The sequence below is a fragment of the Mustela nigripes genome, chromosome 6 (genome assembly GCF_022355385.1).
Source record: "Mustela nigripes isolate SB6536 chromosome 6, MUSNIG.SB6536, whole genome shotgun sequence".
In the NCBI taxonomy this organism is placed as follows: Eukaryota; Metazoa; Chordata; class Mammalia; order Carnivora; family Mustelidae; genus Mustela; species Mustela nigripes.
Window position 1 is genome coordinate 85,132,697 of NC_081562.1, and position 18,038 is coordinate 85,150,734.

Sequence of the window (18,038 nt, forward strand, 5' to 3'; positions counted from 1 at the left end):
GAAGAGGCATTTGAGCTGAGCTTTGAAGTTTGGATAGGATCCCAACGAGGAAGGGAGTAGGAAGTGAAGGGCTCCGGAAGTTTTCGGAGAAAACCGAGAAGTTAGTTGATCCAGTGTGGCGGAAGTGCAAGGATCCTGATTGGTGAGTAGGGGTAAAACTGGATAGAATTTTGACTTCACAGTGTGAGGGACCTTGAATACCGTGCCAAGTAAGTTCAGTTTCAACCTCCAGGCGCTAGTGAGTCATTGAAGGTTTCTGAGCAAATGACAGGACTGCTTTTTTTTTTTTTTAAGATTTTATTTATTTATTTATTTGAGAACAAGAGAGCTGGTGAGTGGGGGAGGGGCAGAGGGAGAAGCAGACTCTCCACGGAGCGGGGAGCCCCACCAATCCCAGGACCTTGAGATCGTGACCTGAGCTGAAGTTAGAGCTTAACCTTAACTGACTGAGCCACCCGGGCGCCCTGTCAGCCTTATTTCTTCCAATTTCTCTAAAAGAAGGAGCAAAGTATAGTGGTTAAATGGGTGAGCTTGGGGTTATACTGGCCCTGGTTCAAAGTCTACTTCCATCACTTACACCTGTGTGATAGGCAACTTCTCTGTGCCTCTATTTCCCTGCCTATTAAATGGGGATGAGAATGATAGTGTGAGGGGCTGTTGGGAGGATTCAGTGAAACAGTGTTTGTGAAACTCTCAGCACATTGTGGGGCACAGAGTTAATGCTTCATAAGTATAAGTTACTATTTTGTGTCTCCCTGTCCTCCTCTCTGCTTCTTTCAGTCTCTTGTCTTTCTTTTTATTTATTTATTTATTTATTTATTTATTTTGGAGAGAGAGAAAATTTTTTATGATTTTATTTATTTATTTGACAGAGAGAGCTCACAAGTAGGCGGCAGCAGGGGGGACGAAGCAGGCTCCCCACTGAGCAGACAGCTCTATTTGGGGTTCGATCCCAGGACCCTGGGATCATGACCTGAACCAAAGGCAGAGGCTTTAACCCACTGAGCCACCCAGGCACCCCTCTTCTTTTTTTTAAAAACAATTTTTAAAATATTTTATTTATTTATTAGAGAGAGAGAGAGAACACACAGGAGGGAAAGGAAAAAAGCAAACTCCCCACTGAGCAGGGATCCCAGGGACCCCAACGATGCAGGACTCTATCCTAGGATCCTGGGATCATGACCTGAGTGGAGGGGCAGATGCTTAACTGACTGAGTCACCCAGGGACCCTTGTCTCTTTCTTCTTATGTCCCTTCTCCCTCTCATCAAACAAAAACAAATATTCCCCAATACGTGTTTCCCCATTTCATGCCTAGGAATCACCCTCTCAAAATGAATAAAGAGTCAAACTAAATCAGACTATAATAAACCAAGGCCCGTTCAGAAATACCAGGACCGGGACGCCTGGGTGGCTCAGTTGGTTGGGCAGCTGCCTTCGGCTCAGGTCATGATCCCAGCGTCCTGGGATCGAGTCCCACATCGGGCTCCTTGCTCAGCAGGGAGCCTGCTTCTCCCTCTGCCTCTGCCTGCCATTCTGTCTGCCTGTGCTCACTCTCTCCCCGCCCCCCTCTCTCTGATAAATAAATAAAAATCTTAAAAAAAAAAAAAAAAGAAATACCAGGACCTTTCCCAAGCACCCAGGAGCCTTGCTTAAGGGAGGGTTGTAGTTATTGTACTGAACTCAACTCACCCAGATTCCAGTGTCTTTAAAAAAGAGAGACCACAGCTCCTTTAACCCTACTTTGTCCCATCTCTGACAACATGCCTGACCTTCAGGAGGTCTGCTCTACTGGTTGTTGTCAGATGTTGGTGTGCATTAGAATCCCTTCCAGAGTACTGTTAAACCACAGATTGCTTGATGGGGCACCTGGGTGGCTTAGTCGTTAAGTGTCTGCCTTTGGCTCAGGTCATGATCCCAGGGTCCTGGGATCCAGCCTTGCTTGGGCTCCCTCTCCTACTCCCCCTGCTTGTCCCTCTCTCACTGTGTCTCTCTGTCAAAAAAATAAAAATCTTACACACACACACACACACACACACACACACACAGATTGCTGAGTTCTACCATTAGGTTTTTGGTTTGTTTGGGGGGGGGGGTTGCCCACTTTTAGAATTTATGATTCAGTGGGTCTTCAGCAGGACTTGAGAATTTGCATTTCTAACACATTTCCAGGTGATGCTTCTGCTCCTAGTCTGGGGACCACACTTTGAGAACCACTGCTCTCTAATAGCTATTCAATGAGAGAGAAAAATAGCTGGTTCTTTAAAAAGATCAGAGATTTATGTAAATCATAGCAAGTATGGTACAACACCCTCACTAGCTATGTGAATTTAAACAGATCTCTCCCCTTCTAGCTGGTTTCATCATCTGTGACATGAGAAGTGGTTTAAATCCGTGGTTCCCAAACTGTAGCAGCCGTAGAGTGATCACAGGAGTTTAGCTCCTGACCCCATGAATACTCTGAGGAACTGGTCTGTGTGTAAACTGTGTGCTTGCTGGGGAAGAATAAAATATACGTGAGTTTTAATGATGCAGTCCAAAATTCAGTCACTATGTATTTTTTCAACCAACACACATCCATATTTTTTTTAAAGATTTTATTTATTTACTTGACAGAAAGAGAGAGAGGTCACAAGTAGGCAGAGGGGGGCGGGGAGGGGAACAGTCTTCCAGCTGAGCAGAGGTGATCCCAGGACCCTAAGATCATGACCCGAGCTGAAGGCAGAGGCTTAACCCACTGAGCCATCCAGGCACCCCAACCAACATACATCCAAAATACAGTTTGGATACCTGGCTGGCTCAGACGGGACAACGGGCAACTCTTGATCTTGGGTCATGAGTTTGAGCCCCACGTTGGGCATAGAGTTTACTTTAAAAAAAGGGGGGGGGGGTGCCTGGATGGCTCAGTGGGTTAAAGCTTCTGCCTTCCATGGGGATGAGGGATGGGGATGAGGCGGGCTCTCTGCTCAGCAGGGAGCCCGCTTCCTCCTCGCCTACTTGTGATTTCTGTCTGTCAAATAAATAAATAAATAAATATTTTTAAAAAGCTGTTAACGTGTCAGGATCATGAAAAATTTTTTTTGAAATTAAAAAGGTTGGAAACCTCTAGGCTAAATATTCTCCGAAGGCCCTTTGACCTGCCATCCTACACAGCTAAACTGGTGAGTGGGCTCTAGACCACCAGGGGGCGCTGAAGCCCGATGTGGAAACTGAGACCCAAGGGCAGGAGGGCTGTTCCACTACTGTAGGGTGGGACCAAGATTCCAGTCCTGGGTCTATAGACCACATCAGAGACCTGTTACACATAGGCTCTGTAAGAAAGATGTATCTCTGGAGTTCAGAGAGATAAGGGACCCAGAGGGGACAGTGACCTGTGACCCAGGGCACTTAGCATGGTGCATACACCTGTGGTAGTGAGTGGTAATTCCCATCTGGTTGGACCTTGAGCTCCAGTCCCTAGCCTGCCGCATAGAACGGTCCTCATGTTCCTCCACTATCCTCGGGCAAGGGGAAGGGACTGAGAGGAGAAAAAGTACCAAACAAGGCACAGATGACCATCCTGAGTGGCCATCAGCTCTGGAATTTGGCACACGGCTCAGGAATGCAGGGAACTGGTAAAGACCTGTGGAGGCAGGGAAGCCTTTCTGAAGGTGGCGTTGAGGACAATCAGAGAGGAGCAGGAAGGTCAGTTCGGGCAGGGAGTTCTGTATAAAAAGGGAAATAATTATCGCTTGAGAATAGGAGGCAGCACCTCGCAGCAAGAGGGGAGGACAGGAGAGGCCAGCACCCTCCTCCACTCTCTCACCACACCCCCACCCCACCCCACCCCAGCCCTGCAGAACCCTGGGCAGAGCTCTGACCCAGCTCAGCCTCTCCAGTCGGAGATTTCTCCCTGGAAGGGCCAGAGGGAAGGGAGCTCCCACACACAAACCCCAGAGTCTGAGACTCATACTCAAACTGTCAGGATCCAGAAGACTTTCCAGCCCAGCCTGAAGGTATACACAGACACTTGCTCACGGTGATGGGACATAGAGACTTTACACCATCCTAGGACTGACTCTCTCGCTCTCTTTCTCTTTCTCTCTCCGGCTTGATCTTAGAAGAACAAATGAAGAAGGACCCAGGGACCCCAGCCCCCTTGGGCCAGAGCACTGGACCTTCACCCATTACTCCTTTACTCTTGCTCTAGCTGGGCCACCTCTTTTTCCTCCTTGACCAAGCTTCATTCATCTGCTGTTCCTCTCTTATGTATCCCAGCTGGCCCTAAGCAGTGAATTCCTTCCCACAACCACTCTGCCCTACATGGCTCCTCTTCCTCTGGGTACCACCCCAACCCCCAGTCTGCAAGTCTCCCAAGGCTTGTTCCTTTTGCCCTCTCACACCTCTGGCCCTTCCACGATACTTTTTGAGGTTTGCCAAGCCTGAGTGCTCATCTAAGCAGAGAAGACCAGAAGGAGAAGCAGAAACACAGGGGGCATTCATATTGGCAAGGCTTCTCTGGACAGCAGATGGACAGCAGGACAGGCGGGCAGGCTGGCTACTCTGGAGAGGTTGTGCCCACCCTGCCTCCCCCCATCTCAACAGGACCATCTCCCAAGCTTAGAATTTTGGCTCCAACACGCAAGCGTGTGTATACACAAACACACACACACACCACCATCACCACCACCACCACCACCACCACCAACAGCAGCAGCAGCAGCCTATCTGCTCTGTGGAAGTCAGCTTCCCTGGGGCCCCTAGGGCCTGTTTTCCCATTGCCCACCAAGCCTTTCCCACCTGCTTTCACAGGGGAACCCTCAGTCATGGGTACCCCCCAGACATCTCCCAGTTTTTGAGTCTTCCAGCTTTCTAGAGACAAGGCCATATCAAATCTGGGATCACTGCAGCTGCCCCATTTACAGCCGAGCCCCTGTATCTCCCTCCCACCTCAGCATATCCCTCCCGCCTCTGTGAAGCCTTCAAGGCTGGGAGGGAGGTCAGAATGGAGCCCATCTTGGCAAAATGAGAAAAGATTAGAGCAATACATTTGCTGTCAATGGCAATAAGGCTGCCTGAACAGGGGAAGAGGAATATTTGATTTCGGGCTCTCCAGGGGTCTTGGCGGAGGAACACTGGCAGCCTGCAGCCTCAGGCCTGATGGAGTGGGGAGGGCTGGTCCCAGCCCCAGCCAACTGGGGACCCCGGAGTCCCAGCCCTCCCATCTCCATATCGACCCTATCCTCTGCAGTCACCCGCAGGGTTGCGGCTCCCTCCTCCTGCCCCTCCCATCATTTCTCCCTTCCCACTGCCAAACTTGTGCTTCCCCTTGTGCTTCCCTGAAGCAGATTTTCCTACCCAGTGCAGGGTGATGGAGCAGAAAGAACCCTGCTCTAGGGGCTGGAGAGGAGGCCTGGGTTCTAACCCCCGTGCTGCGTCTGCGGACTTCAGGCAAGTCACTGGGCATCTCTGAGCCTGGGGCAGTGTGGGGTTGGGGGACCACAAGGCATTTGACATCCTGAGGTCAGCTCAAGCCATTCACCACATCAGTGGTCTTGGGTCACCGTCACTTAACCTCTCTGAGCTCCCAGTTGTTCATCTGTAAAGTAAGGATGAAGCAAATAATAAGGCCTATCTATGTCCTAGGGCGGTGGTGAGAGTCAACAAAGCCTTGGACTAAGAAAACTGTAAACAAGTGTGGCATATTGTCTCCTTGTGGGAATTTCTGGTGTGTTCCTTGGCTGAGGATGGGCCTGAGATTCATCCAGAAGCTCTAGAGAGTTCCTTCCAGCCCTAGGATGTGGCTCTGGACCCCACCCTCCCAGAGGGCAGAGGGAGTAGTTTCTCTGGAAAGGAGAGATGAGATTTTGGGGGGATGGGTATCAAACAGGCCTGAACTGAGGAGAAGTTGACTCTCCTGGGCCAATCCTGAAAGACATTCTGGAGGGGAAGGGTTTAGAAGCAGCTGGTCAAGAGTGTCTCTTTCCGACCTCCTACCCTCATGTTTATAGGCTAACTGCCCCCTGGAGTTGTGCAGTGGGTGCATATGAGGCAACTTCTGCCCAGCTTTCCTGCAAATGGACAGGGTACTAGGCAGGAGAGGGCGCAGGGAGTCTAGGGAATGGAAGTAATAGTCATTTCCAGGCTGCCTGGAAACATCTGCAGTGTTTTTCATGTCTCTACATCAGCCTGAGAAAGGGGTGTCACCAACATGAGGTTGGATAACATGCCCATTTTTATATGCTGGAAGGAACTGTGACTCAGGGGGGCTGGACAGCATCACCCCATGCTGCCTCTGATTGGAGAAAAAGGTCTGAAGCTTCAGCCCCAGGCTTGGTTCCTTTGGCGGAGCTGAGAACCTGGACAGAGCTTTAAGAGGATGGCACTGCTTAACCAACGGAGCACAGAGACTGCTTTGGAAAGTTTAGACAAATGCGTTGTACCTTCATGAGCTGCTTTTCTGATTCCAACTTCATTTCCCACTGCCCCCCCTGCATGGTCCTCCCCCGCCCCACCCCGGCCAGATCTCACTTTATTTTCCACCTGACACATCGGACTGATTCATATCTTTCCCTCCCCCATTGCCTATGCAGATTTCACCCATCTTTTGAGGCCTCCGTGAAGGCTTGCCTACCATGCAAAGTAGCAATAAGGATAGACTTCCTTGACTTACTGTTCATTTTTTATTAACGTGTCCTGATCCTACAAGAGAGTCCTCGACTCATTCTCTGAGGGCCCAGACTGTGGTCTTATCTCCTCCCTCTTTGTAATTTTGGGGCTTTGCATAGAGTCTGGTACGTATTGGGTGTTAGGAAAACATTTACCGCTGGAGGTGATGATTGTGGGGCTGGTGCGCATGAAAGAATCCAGAGTGGAATTTAAAGTCGAGGTGAGTGAGGGGGGCACTTGGATGGTGCCATCAATTAGATGTCTACCTTCGGTTCAGGTCCTGATCCCAAGGTCCTGGGATCGAGCCCTGTGTCCAGTTTCCTGCTCAGTGCAGTCTGCTTCTCCCTCTCCCTCTGCTACTCCCCCTGTGTGTGCTCTCTCTCTCTCTCTCTCTCTCTCTCTGCGTCAAATAAATAAATAAAATCTTAAAAAAAAAAAAAAAAAGTAGATCTGGGGATGGTGGTGACCTTGCTGATAGCTGTAATGGCAGGTAGGCCGGCGAGTTGAGCACAGTGGTGTTGGTAGGGATGGTGGCGACTTCAATGATATGAGTGTGAAGATGGCAGTGGTGATGGCGGTGGTGATGGCAATGGTGGTGATGGTGATGGTGATGGTGATGGAGGCCGTATTAATTACCTATGGCTGCATAGCAAATTACGCCCAAAACTTAATGCTTTAAAACAACACACGTGTATTATCTCATAGTTTATACAGGTCAGGAGTCTGGGCATGATTTAGATGAGTGCCTTGGGCTCCCTTTCTCTTAAGACGGCACCCAAGGTGTTGGCAGGGGCTACAATCTCATGTGCAGTCTCCACCAGAGGGGAATCTGCTTCCAAGCTCACGCTCATGGCTTTTGGCAGGATTCTGTTCCTCTTGGGCTTGGGGACCTTGCTGGGTGTTGGCCCGAGGCCTCCGTCAGTTCTTTGTCACCGCAGAGTAGCTGGCAACATGTCGGCTGACTTTCCTCAGTGCAAGGGAGAGAGTACCCAGGCCAGAAGCTACGGTCCTGTCGTAACCCAATCTTCACGTAACATCCCATCACCTCTGCTGTGTTCTATTCACTAGAAATGAGTCATTAAATATGGCCCACACTTTTTTTTTTTAAGATTTTATTTATTTATTTGACAGACAGAAATCACAAGTAGGCAGAGAGGCAGACAGGGGGTAGGGGAAGCAGGCTTCCCACGGAGCAGAGAGCCTGATGTGGGGCTTGATCCCAGGACCCTGAGACGATGACCTGAGCTGAAGGCAGAGGCTTAATACACTGAGCCACCCAGGTGCCCCCAATATGGCCCATACTTTTAAAAAAATTATTGCATATAGACACACACTGTTACATTAGTTTCAGGTGTATAACACACAGTGATTCAACTTCTCTATATGTGTGTTGTGCTCACCACAGTGTAACTGCCATCTGTCACCATACAACACAATTACAGTGCTGCTGACTCTATTCCCTATGCTGTGCCTTTTATTCCCAAGACTTGGTCACTCCATAACCGGAAGCCTGTATCTCCTACTCCCCATTTTGCCCACCACACCCCCACCCATGCCTCTGGCACCCATCACTTTGTTGTCTGTATTTATAGGTCTGATTCTGCATTTATTTTGTTTATTCATTTAGTGTTTCAGATTCCATGTATGAGTGAAATCATACAGTATCTTAGTCTGACTTATTTCACTTAGCATAATACCCATCCATGTTGTAACAAATGGCATATCTCATCCTTTTTTAAGGCTGCATAATATTCTTTAAACACACACACACACACACGCACACACACACACACCTTCTTTATCTATTTGTCTCTTGATGGCCACTTTGGTTGCTTCCAAATTTGGCTATTGTAAATAATGCTGCAGTAAATACAGCATGCGTATTATCTTTTCAAATTAGTGTTTTTGTTCTCTTTGGGTGAGTACCCAGTAGTGCAATTACTGGATCATGGAGTAGCTCTATTTTTAACTTTGTGAGGAACCTCCATACTGTTTTCCACAGTGGCTGCACCAGCTGGTGTTCCCACCAACAGTGCACAGGGGTTCCTCTTTCTCCACATCCTCGCCAACACTAACACAGCCCATACTTGAGGGGCTAGGATTACACAAGGGCACAAATACGGGAAGGGAGTGGCCAGTGGGAGTCACCTTAAAGGCTGCCTTCTACAATGGCAATGATGATAATGATGATGGTGGAGGAGAAAAGATGGAGAGTGTGACTGCATCAGGGATGATGGTAGCGTATCAGAGAGTGAAAGTGTTAGTGTCCATTTCCATTCCATGAGAATGGAAAAGTGGATCCTCTGAACTAGATCTGGGCAGAGGAGTGTCGCTGGCTAGAGCCAGAGATTCAAGACGCACTCTCCTCCACTGCACTCCACCCCATCCCGGTCTGGGTCCATATCCATTCCCCTAGAGTCCTCCCTCCCCATTGCTTTCTTTGCCAATCACCCCCACCCTAAGCTGATGTTCTCTTTTAGGCAATTAAAGAGCTAAGTAATGGCCAAATGGAGAGAAATTACCACCAGCAATCAAAGGAAGGAAGAGAAGAGAATGGTCAGAGGCCCAGGGGAGACAGAGAGGTACTGCTGGTTTGGGGGCTGGGCTGGAGTTCTCACAAGTTGGACAAAGCCATCCACCTGATTCTATACTGAGTCCCCATGTCCTTGGTCTCCGGATCCACATTCCCGTAGGACAAAGCCCACCACCACCATCACTTTATCTTCCCTCTCTCAATTTTTCACATAGGCTTTAGTCTAGAGCTTTGCTAAGCTCAGGGTAGCTCATTCTCTCCAGTCCTCCTGCCTCTAGCTCCTTCCTCTAATCTCTCCCCACTTCTGACTACCTGCTATTTCTTAAAATCCCCCCGATATTACCTCTGCTCTTTGATAAGCACAGAAGAAGCTCATCTTTTCTGATGTTTCATCCCTTCCATGACTATCACTAAGTCCCCTAATCCTACCCCAATGCCAAGGTTTTTAGGTCTGGTAAGCCAAAATAAAGCCTATTATCTGGAGAAGTCTCTTTAAGCAGCCAGGTGATATTGGGTATCAGGGACCCAAGTCGTCTTGCTGTAGAAGCATCAGGTTGAGTGACAGGGGTAAACTATATTCAATTGGGAGTAAGGAGACCAGGATTCTAATCCCAGATTTGTCACTCACTAACCATGTCACTTCTGCTCAATGTCCTCATCTGTTTAATGGTGGTAGTTGAATGTGGAAGATAGACCAAATGACCTCTACCTGGCCAGTTCTGAACTTCTCTGAGTCCCATGAGAATAGTAGAGGTTGAGTGGAGGATGATGGCTAGGCTAGAAAGGCCAAGGGCCATGTGGCTGACCGAAGAGTGGCTGTTTGCAAAGGATAGTTAAACCTGGTCATAGTGGGGGGCCTTTGCTCTGTGCACCATCGGGCTCCAAGGCCACCCCAACCTTCCTTTCCCGCATCTGCCCAGGCCCACCACTCCCAGGTACATGACCTTAGAATTGCCAGCTCCCCTCTGGCCCTCATCAGCCTGTCCAGACAGTCCCCATCTGCCACTTCTGTCTCTAAGATATCACTCACCTCTTTTGTTTCCTTTCTTCCTCCCAACACACCCATATTTTCCCCCACCCTGGTTCAGACCTTAGCCTCTTCTCGCCTGGGCCTCCAGATGACACACCTGACTGTCCTGATACCCTGCCCCGCCCCACCCGCTTCTTCTGCTGCACAACACCTCTCTCTCCTGGTTCTTCTCTTTGACTGATCTTCTTAGTTCCCTTTCTCTTCTAGCCTCCTTTCCTGCCGCCTGTCCTGCTGCACGCCCCTTAAATTTGGGTGAACTCCCTAACGCTTTGTCCCAGGCCATCTCATAATGGTAACATGATAACAAAAGCGAAAACAACTTGGATTTAGTGGTTCTTATGCGCCACAAAGGACCTTCACATGTATTTTTATTTGATTCTCTGAGATAAACTATTCTCTTCCATTCAATAGAAGTCAATTTTGCCTTCATGGATTCTCTGAAAACTGTCCTTTCCTTTTTATTTCCATTGCCACTGCTTTAATTCAAGCCTTCAATGCCTCGTCTTAGACTCTTGCTTCCGCGCCCGAGCTCACAATAGTGTGGGTCTTAGCGGCAGAGGAGAAGGGAAGGATATAGTTCCCGTTAACCAACTGACCAAGGGCTTTGGACTTAGCTGAGCCACACCGGGCCCCACTCAGAACACAGTGGGCTGTACTGTAAAGATAAGACACTCAGAAGTAGAGTCATTCTGGGGAAAAGATTAGGGTCACACACAAAAATTCAGCATCTGTGATTGGTCCAAGCATAAAGAGGACAGTTCCTGATGGAATAAGTGAAGGGCTGCATAATGAAATCCAGGAGAACCTCTCTGGAAACCCCACCCCGTCAGGACCCTGTGTCTGGTCCCAGATGAACTCCAGGCAAACCAATTTGCAAAGCCCATTGAGCAGCCCTCAGCCTGCTGGACTCTCTAGGTTAAGTCAGGACAATGCCACCCTAGGAAGAAAAGAGAATAAGAATGAAGAAAACAACATTAGAAATATTGAACGAAGAAATTTAAATTCATGATACTGTTTTTGTAGTGGGCTTTGGGGGGGCACAACCACTGTAATATTGTGTGGTTTTTTTAGGGTTTTTATTTATTTTTGAGAGAGAGAGACAGAAAGAGCTCGAGGTGGAGGGGGGAGGGGCAGAGGGAGAAGCAGACTTGCTGCTGAGCTGGGAGCCTGTTGTGGGACTCAGGACTCAACCCCAGGACCCTGGGATCCCCACATGAGCCAAAGGCAGGTGCTTAATTAACCGAGCCACTTCGGTGCCCAGCACTATTGTTTGTTTTGTCTGCTCTTTAAGATGTTGAAAGTTTTTAAGAGTTTAATTAATTCCATTTGCAGTCAATGTTTAAATATTTGGGGAAATACAATTTGCCAAATTCATAAGTTTTTGATTTATTGGTTGTATAAGTGGTATGAGAATATTTAGGAGAATGTTAATAATTGAATAAAGATTAATAAATTGGACATCAATGTAGGAAAAATAATGAATATTCCCCTCCATGCCCCAAAATGCTTGAGATATTAAAGAATTTATCATCCTAAACTTCCCATCTGTGATTTCTGCTGTCTTCAATTAATTCCCATCCTCTTGCCAAGACCTCTGTGACCCCATTTGCTCATCTATATAATGGGATAATATTACTACCTACTTAGAGGGTAGCTTTGAGGATTAAGTGAGAAAATTGCTTCCATAGCACTTAGAACAATACCCAGGGCACAACAGCTCAATAATGTTGGCTATCTTTATCTTCCCCCGGTACCACTTTGATCATACTTCCTCTTGCTCGAAACCCTGCAACTGCTCCCTAATGACCACTGACAAATGCAAGCTCCTTTCACTTATCAAGAACCTTCATGTCCTCACCTCTGTCTGCTTTCCAGCCTTGGCCCTCGCTATTCCCCCTCACCCACCAGACAAAATTACTACCTCTTTGCTTCACTTTCATCCTCTATGATGATTTCTCCCATTTCTTCCTCCTCCTAAAATGCCTTGCCTCCTTCCTATGCCATTATGGCTACCTCAAACTCCTACTCATGCTTCAAAACCCGTCTCAAATGCTCCATCCTCCAGGACACTCTCTTGGTCATCTTCAACTCTCGTCCTCCTCGGAGCACTTGACTGGTAGCTCTTTCCTGGCAAGCATCACATTCTGTCATGCCTCCCAGTCAGTTACTTCTGTGTCTGGTCCTCCCAGTAGGGCCATAAGCTCATTGAAGGTGAGACTGACTTGTAATACAGATCTTGGGGAACACATGGCTGCCCGACCCAGGTCCTGGTGCATAATAGGTGCTCTGTGAACAGATGTTAGGTTCCTCTAGCTCAGGGTGATTGTGTCAGAAGCAGCAGGGACCTTCAGGCTCCCCAGGCCAGTGTCCCCACATAGACCATAGAGGCACAGGAAACAGAAGGAGCCAGCCGTCTGCGGGTGCCAGGGCCCCCAGGGCAGATGGGAAAATGGCAGAGCCACGTTCCAGGAGCACGCAGAGCTATGTCTGCTCAGCTCATCAGCATTCCCCCAGACATTCATTCACCCCTCAGTCAGTCAACCCTTCTTTCTGGACTCTGGTGTGCCAGACCCCGCATGAGGTGTGACAGACACCAGTGCTGGTACCACTTCCCGAAGAGGTATGTCCGCGTGCCTGCCGCTGCCGGGTGTATGCGTATGTGTGCCCACACGTGCACCCCACGTGCCCGGGTTTCCTTCTCCCGACAAGCCGAGCAGTCTGTAAGCCCAGGCTGAGAGGGCTGCCTTTTACCCTGTTTCCAAACAACTCCCTTTTCTGCGCCAGAGCCCTGCTTCTCCCTTCTGTTGGCCCCCTCGCCTCCTCCTCCCTCTGTTGGGGCTGCCGCTGATGATGAAATTTGGCTTGCAACACCCTCTTCCTCCCCTTCCTGCAGGCCCGGGAGAGGATTAAGCCGCTGGAGTCTGAAATCGGAAAGATCCCAGCCTCGGCTCCCCAGCACCTCCCCATGCCCCCTCCTCCTCCCCGCCCATGCAAAACCAGAAAATTAATCTCCCCTTCTGCCTGTGATATGGCGGGCTGCATTACAAGCTGGGCGTCGAGATAAAGCGGGGAGCCGCGGGATGGCAGCCCGGCGCAGGGGCCCCGGGTGGGGCCGGCCTGGGAGATAAGGGCCTCCCAGCGCCATGAATTATTCACCGGCACTGCCTCCTCCGGCTCAAAGGCTGCCCTGAGCGCTTAGATTGCGCCTTCCAGAGGGGCCTGAGTAAGGGTCTGGGGGAAGGCAAGGGCTGCAGGAGGGTCCTTCCGGGTTGGGGGGGGCAGGGAGGGGGAGGACTGTGCTCAGTTGAGGGACAGTTCAGAGACAGAAACGCCCCATGGGACTAACTGATGCAGAGGATGGAGGATGTCCCCAAGCCGAAGGGACCCTCAGACCCAGCTATGGCCCCCAGGGATGCTCCTTATTTATGCAACTCACTAAACACTTCTGAACAGATATAAGTGCGGGGCTCGGGCCAAGTCTGGCATCCTGGAGCTGCCGGGGCCATCCCTGCTGCCCTCAGGCTACCCAGGATCCAGGGCGCCCACTGAGTGTGGGTGGAGCACAGTCATCCCCCTCCCCTTCCACCTGCCTTGTCTACAGCCCTTGTCCCCTTCCCCTCTGTGGGGTCTAGACAGCCACTACCCACTCTAGTAAAGCATTTCACCTTGGTGGGGGTGGAACAAGGGGATGGCACAGGACGGACCTGCTCTCAGGACGGCGGGAGCTCAGGAAACAGAGACGGGGGCAGCTGGTGCAGCAGGGGAATGGGAACCCAGAGGAGTGAGGAAGGGGTGTGTTCCCTGTGCTCTGTGAGGGATTAACCGGGGAAGTTTCCTGGAAGAGGAAAAGGCCCAGGTACTCTGCAGGTCTTTTGTTTCTCCTTTGTTCACTCTTCAAAGACCCAGAATTTTAAAGCAGGGAAGGGACCTTCGCGGTCTCTTCCCTATCTGGCAGTCTGTGTTACCACCTTCTCCTCACCCTTTCTCTCCGCCTCAATCTCTCTTCCGTCCCCCTCCTCCCCCCACCCCGTCTGCCCTTTTAATCTCTGTCTTGGCCCCAATTTCTCCATCTCTCTCTTGTACTGCCTTCCTCCGTCTCTTCATCTCTCTGTTTTCTCTTTAATCATCCCTTTCTTCCGAAGCCGCCACTCCCCAAGTGTTATGATGACATACAAATGTATGATGGAAGAAAGGTGCCCATCTGCTGGCCCCCTTCCCCGAGGGTGAAGGAGAAAAAAGAAGGGTCCAGAAAGGTCCTGGATGTGCGCAAGAACTTCCAAGACCCTGAGAATATCAGCAGGAGGAGTTTGGGGAGAGAGCCTCCCCACCACCCACCACCCACCAGAAGCAGTGACACAGGAAAGAGATTGAACCTCCCCACCCCAAGAGCCAGGAGTGAGAGGTGCTGGGAGAAGGTAAGGACCAGAGGAGACCCCTTCAAATTACAAAAGTGGGGACCCAGACTGGCAGGGGACCTTGAACCCCCTGATGCCTGGAGCCCCACAGCACTCCGAATGAGTGAACAAGCCACATTCTCTGAGACCCACATTCAAGTTGAGAGGGAGGAGTGAGGACAGGAGAGGGAGAAGGGGTGGAGAATGAAGTGGGACCAGAGTAAGAGGAGGACATGGGGAGAAGGGTGAGCCCTGAAGGATGGAAGAGGCAATGACTTGGGTGGGAAAGAGAAAAGGAAAGAGAAAGGGAAAGGGAGGACAAGCTAAATGAGGGAGGAGCGATCAGAGATAGGAGCAGGGAAGAAGAAAGGAAGACAGCATGGGGTTGAGGGGAAAGGGCAAGGGTAGCAGAGAAATGAGCGAGGAGGGTAAGAGAAGCATCCGGACCAGAAAGAGAAAGCAGAGGGGGAAGAGAAGGAAGGGGGTGTGGGAGGGCAACATGGAACCCAGAGGAGTGAGGGAGGGGTGTGTTGATGGGTCCCATCAGCCTCAGGTCCACAGCCCCTTCCCACCCGCCTGCTAATTAACTCCTTAATTGTCTCTGCATTTGCTGAGCCGGCAGATGAAGTGGATGCGGACAGATTGGGGCTTGTGTGATTTCACGCATGGGGGAGCAGAGAAGAGCTGCCTGGGAGTCCCAGGGGACTTCGCCCCCCTCTTTGCTTTCCTCCCTTCCCCCTCGTCTCTGAGAGGCTGGAGGGTGCTTCTGTACCTAGAGCAGATGGGGCCATCTGCAAAAGAAGTGTCCATGGGGAATTTGCCCCCATCAGCCTCTCAGGGATGAAAATAATACTTGCTACTACTGATGGAACACCTCCTGTTTACTAGGCACACATTATTTCACCATTGTGAGCTTTAGCCAGATTTTATGGCTTGTTGAAACAGTGAGGCTCAGACAAGTTAAGTAACTTGTCCATAATCACACAGCTCTGGTGTGACAGAGGTGAGATTTGAATCCCGGGTCAGCAGAATGACATAGCTCTGGTGGCAGGGGTAGAGGGGTTGGGGGAGTGGGGAGACCCTGAGGCCTAGGGACTCAGAGTCAGAGAGGAGGAAAGTGTGGGCAAGGGATTGGGAGGAGACTGAAGGAGCTAGGATCCCGTCACATCCTGCATAAGAGGTAGGTGGGTCCAGAGAAGGAGAAAGGAACAGTGGGACACTAATCACAGTCCTTGGATCCCTCAAGTTTCATCTTGCTGAAGCCAACTTCTCCTTTTCCTCATCACTGCAGCCCAAACCCCTGTCAGTATGACTTGCCCCTCTGCCACTCTATGCTGACCCAACCCTCACTTTTACTCTGACCTTGGAGCTAGAGTCACTTGTCAACACATTCACCTCTCCCTTGACACTGGGAAATTTTGATGACAGTGACTATGCCACTCCTCCGGGGTGGGGGGGGGTGTCTGTGCAGGAATCTATCTTGCCCCAAATGAAGAGGAAACAATACCGTGATGTACTTAGGTTGTGCATAAGAAAGAACTTCCAGGGTGCCTGGCTGGCTTAGCTGGCTAAGCATCTGCCTTGGGCTCAGGTCATGATCTCAGGATCCTAGGATGGAGCTCAGCCTCCGAAGCTCCCTTTGCTGGGGGCTGGGCTCCCTGCTCAGCAGGGAGTCTACTTTTCCCTCTGTCCTTCTCCCACCCCCACTTGTGTGCGCTCTCTCTCTCTCTTTTAAGATTTTTAAAAATTTATTTCAGAGAGAGAGTGTGGGGGGGGAGGGTTGGGGGGCACAGGGAGGGGAAGAAGCAGGCTCCCTGCTGAGCAGGAAGCACAATGCACAGGATTGAGGGCCAGAGCCTAGGACCCTGGGATCATGACCTTAGCTGAAGCCAGACACCCAACTGACTAAGCCACCCAGGTTCCTGCTCTTTCAAATAAATAAAATATTTAAAAACAAAAAAGAAAGAAAGACTTCTAAGTCTGGGTCTGTCATACAAGGAACCATACTGAAGCCTTGATTTAGACCTGTGGATTCTCAGGATCAAGGTTTCTCAAGACTGGCTGCTATATAGTAGAGGTCTTGAAAAGTTGAGAAATCTGAGTCCCATGTTCGGAGATTCTGATTTAATTGGACTAAGTGGAGCCAAAGCACCACTTTAAAATCTTCCTAGGTGATTCAGATGTGCAGCCTGGGTTGAGAACCACTCTCAGATTCTGCCCTCATTTGGCTGCTCTGGTGCTTTTGTGGATGGATCTAAACACTCATACTACTAATAATAGTTACTTATTGGAGATTTACTAGGTACAAGCTAAAGTGCAAGCACTTTTTATGCATTAGCTTATATAATCCTTAGAAATTCCCGTGAAATAAATCTTATCCCCATCTTACAGATGAGGAAACTGAGCTCAGAGAGGTCAAGAGACCTGCCCATCCTAATGAACGGCAGGGCCCATTCTGGAAGCTGAGATTACCTGATTCACAACTTTTATCTTCCCTCAGACTCTTGAGGTTGCTTGTTGGCCTCGATTAGTCCTTGTCTGCCTCCACCTCACCTCATCACCTTCCTTCCACCCCCGCTCCTCCCTCAATAACATCCCAGGTGACTGAAGCAATTTGCAGCCATTTGAGGAAGCTCCATGTGTCACTCAACCTGCGAGGGTGGGGACTTATGGGAATTGCAGATGCTCCAAGATGGTCCTCCCCTCCCCTGAGACACTTGGAATTCAAGAATCCAGCCCCAAGTCCCCCTACCCCCCCACCCCTACCCCGCCCCGTGCCCCTGTTCAAGGCCAAATTCCCACTCTCAAATGCCCCCTTGGGTTGATTCTAAGTATCTGGAATAGCGCTGCCACCCAGTGGCTGCCCAGGGATATGGCAGCCCTCCAGCACTGTCTGGTGCTGCTGGACAGCTCCCCAACTCAAGACCAGAACCCAAGATCCTCCCTTCCCCTTGGCAGCACCAAGAGCAGGCCCCTAGTAAATGGATCCCACTCTCCCTCCTGGGGTCTAAGCCTACACTCCCTCTAGGGGTCTCCAGCTCCCTTCTCTCGTTTCTCACGTACTCCTTGCCCCCAACACTTTACAACTTCTCATCCAACTTCTTTCCATTGTGCCAGACTCTTCTCATTACAGGTTCTTTTTTCTCACTTAAAGCCCTGGGAACACACCTCTCACCTTCCTTCTGCCAGAGCTGTGCTAACCTGCAAGTGGATTGGAGGAGTTGCTAGAGATAGAATTCTGGTCCCCCCACACCCCCCTCCTCATCACCTGACACCATCAGACCTCAACAGTCTCTGTGCTAAGAGCTCCTAATGAGCATCAGCAAATTAACAACTTCCCTTTGATTGCTCCTTCTCTGTTAATTGGATAGGGACGGCCCCCCAAGGCCTCTCAGTGAAGAGAAGGGAGGGAGAAAGAGGAGGAGAGAAGTGAGA

The 18,038-nt window shown here is 50.1% G+C and overlaps 1 protein-coding gene across 4 annotated transcripts in view; it reads left to right on the top strand.

Annotated features, from left to right (window-relative positions):
- ASIC1 (acid sensing ion channel subunit 1) overlaps nucleotides 1–18,038 on the top strand; it is a 44,519-nt gene that overhangs the window by 924 nt on the left and 25,557 nt on the right. Inside the window, exons 1-2 of one of the 4 annotated variants that reach the window (XM_059403069.1) lie at nucleotides 57–142; nucleotides 9,127–9,228. The exons of 1 other annotated variant lie outside the window; for it this stretch is intronic. In XM_059403069.1, the coding sequence (XP_059259052.1) occupies nucleotides 9,146–9,228 (83 nt within the window). In that variant the 5' untranslated portion in view covers nucleotides 57–142; nucleotides 9,127–9,145. Of the gene's footprint in view, nucleotides 1–56; nucleotides 143–9,126; nucleotides 9,229–18,038 lie in introns of those variants that run through there. 2 more of the 4 variants (XM_059403070.1, XM_059403074.1) reach the window with 2 other exon arrangements.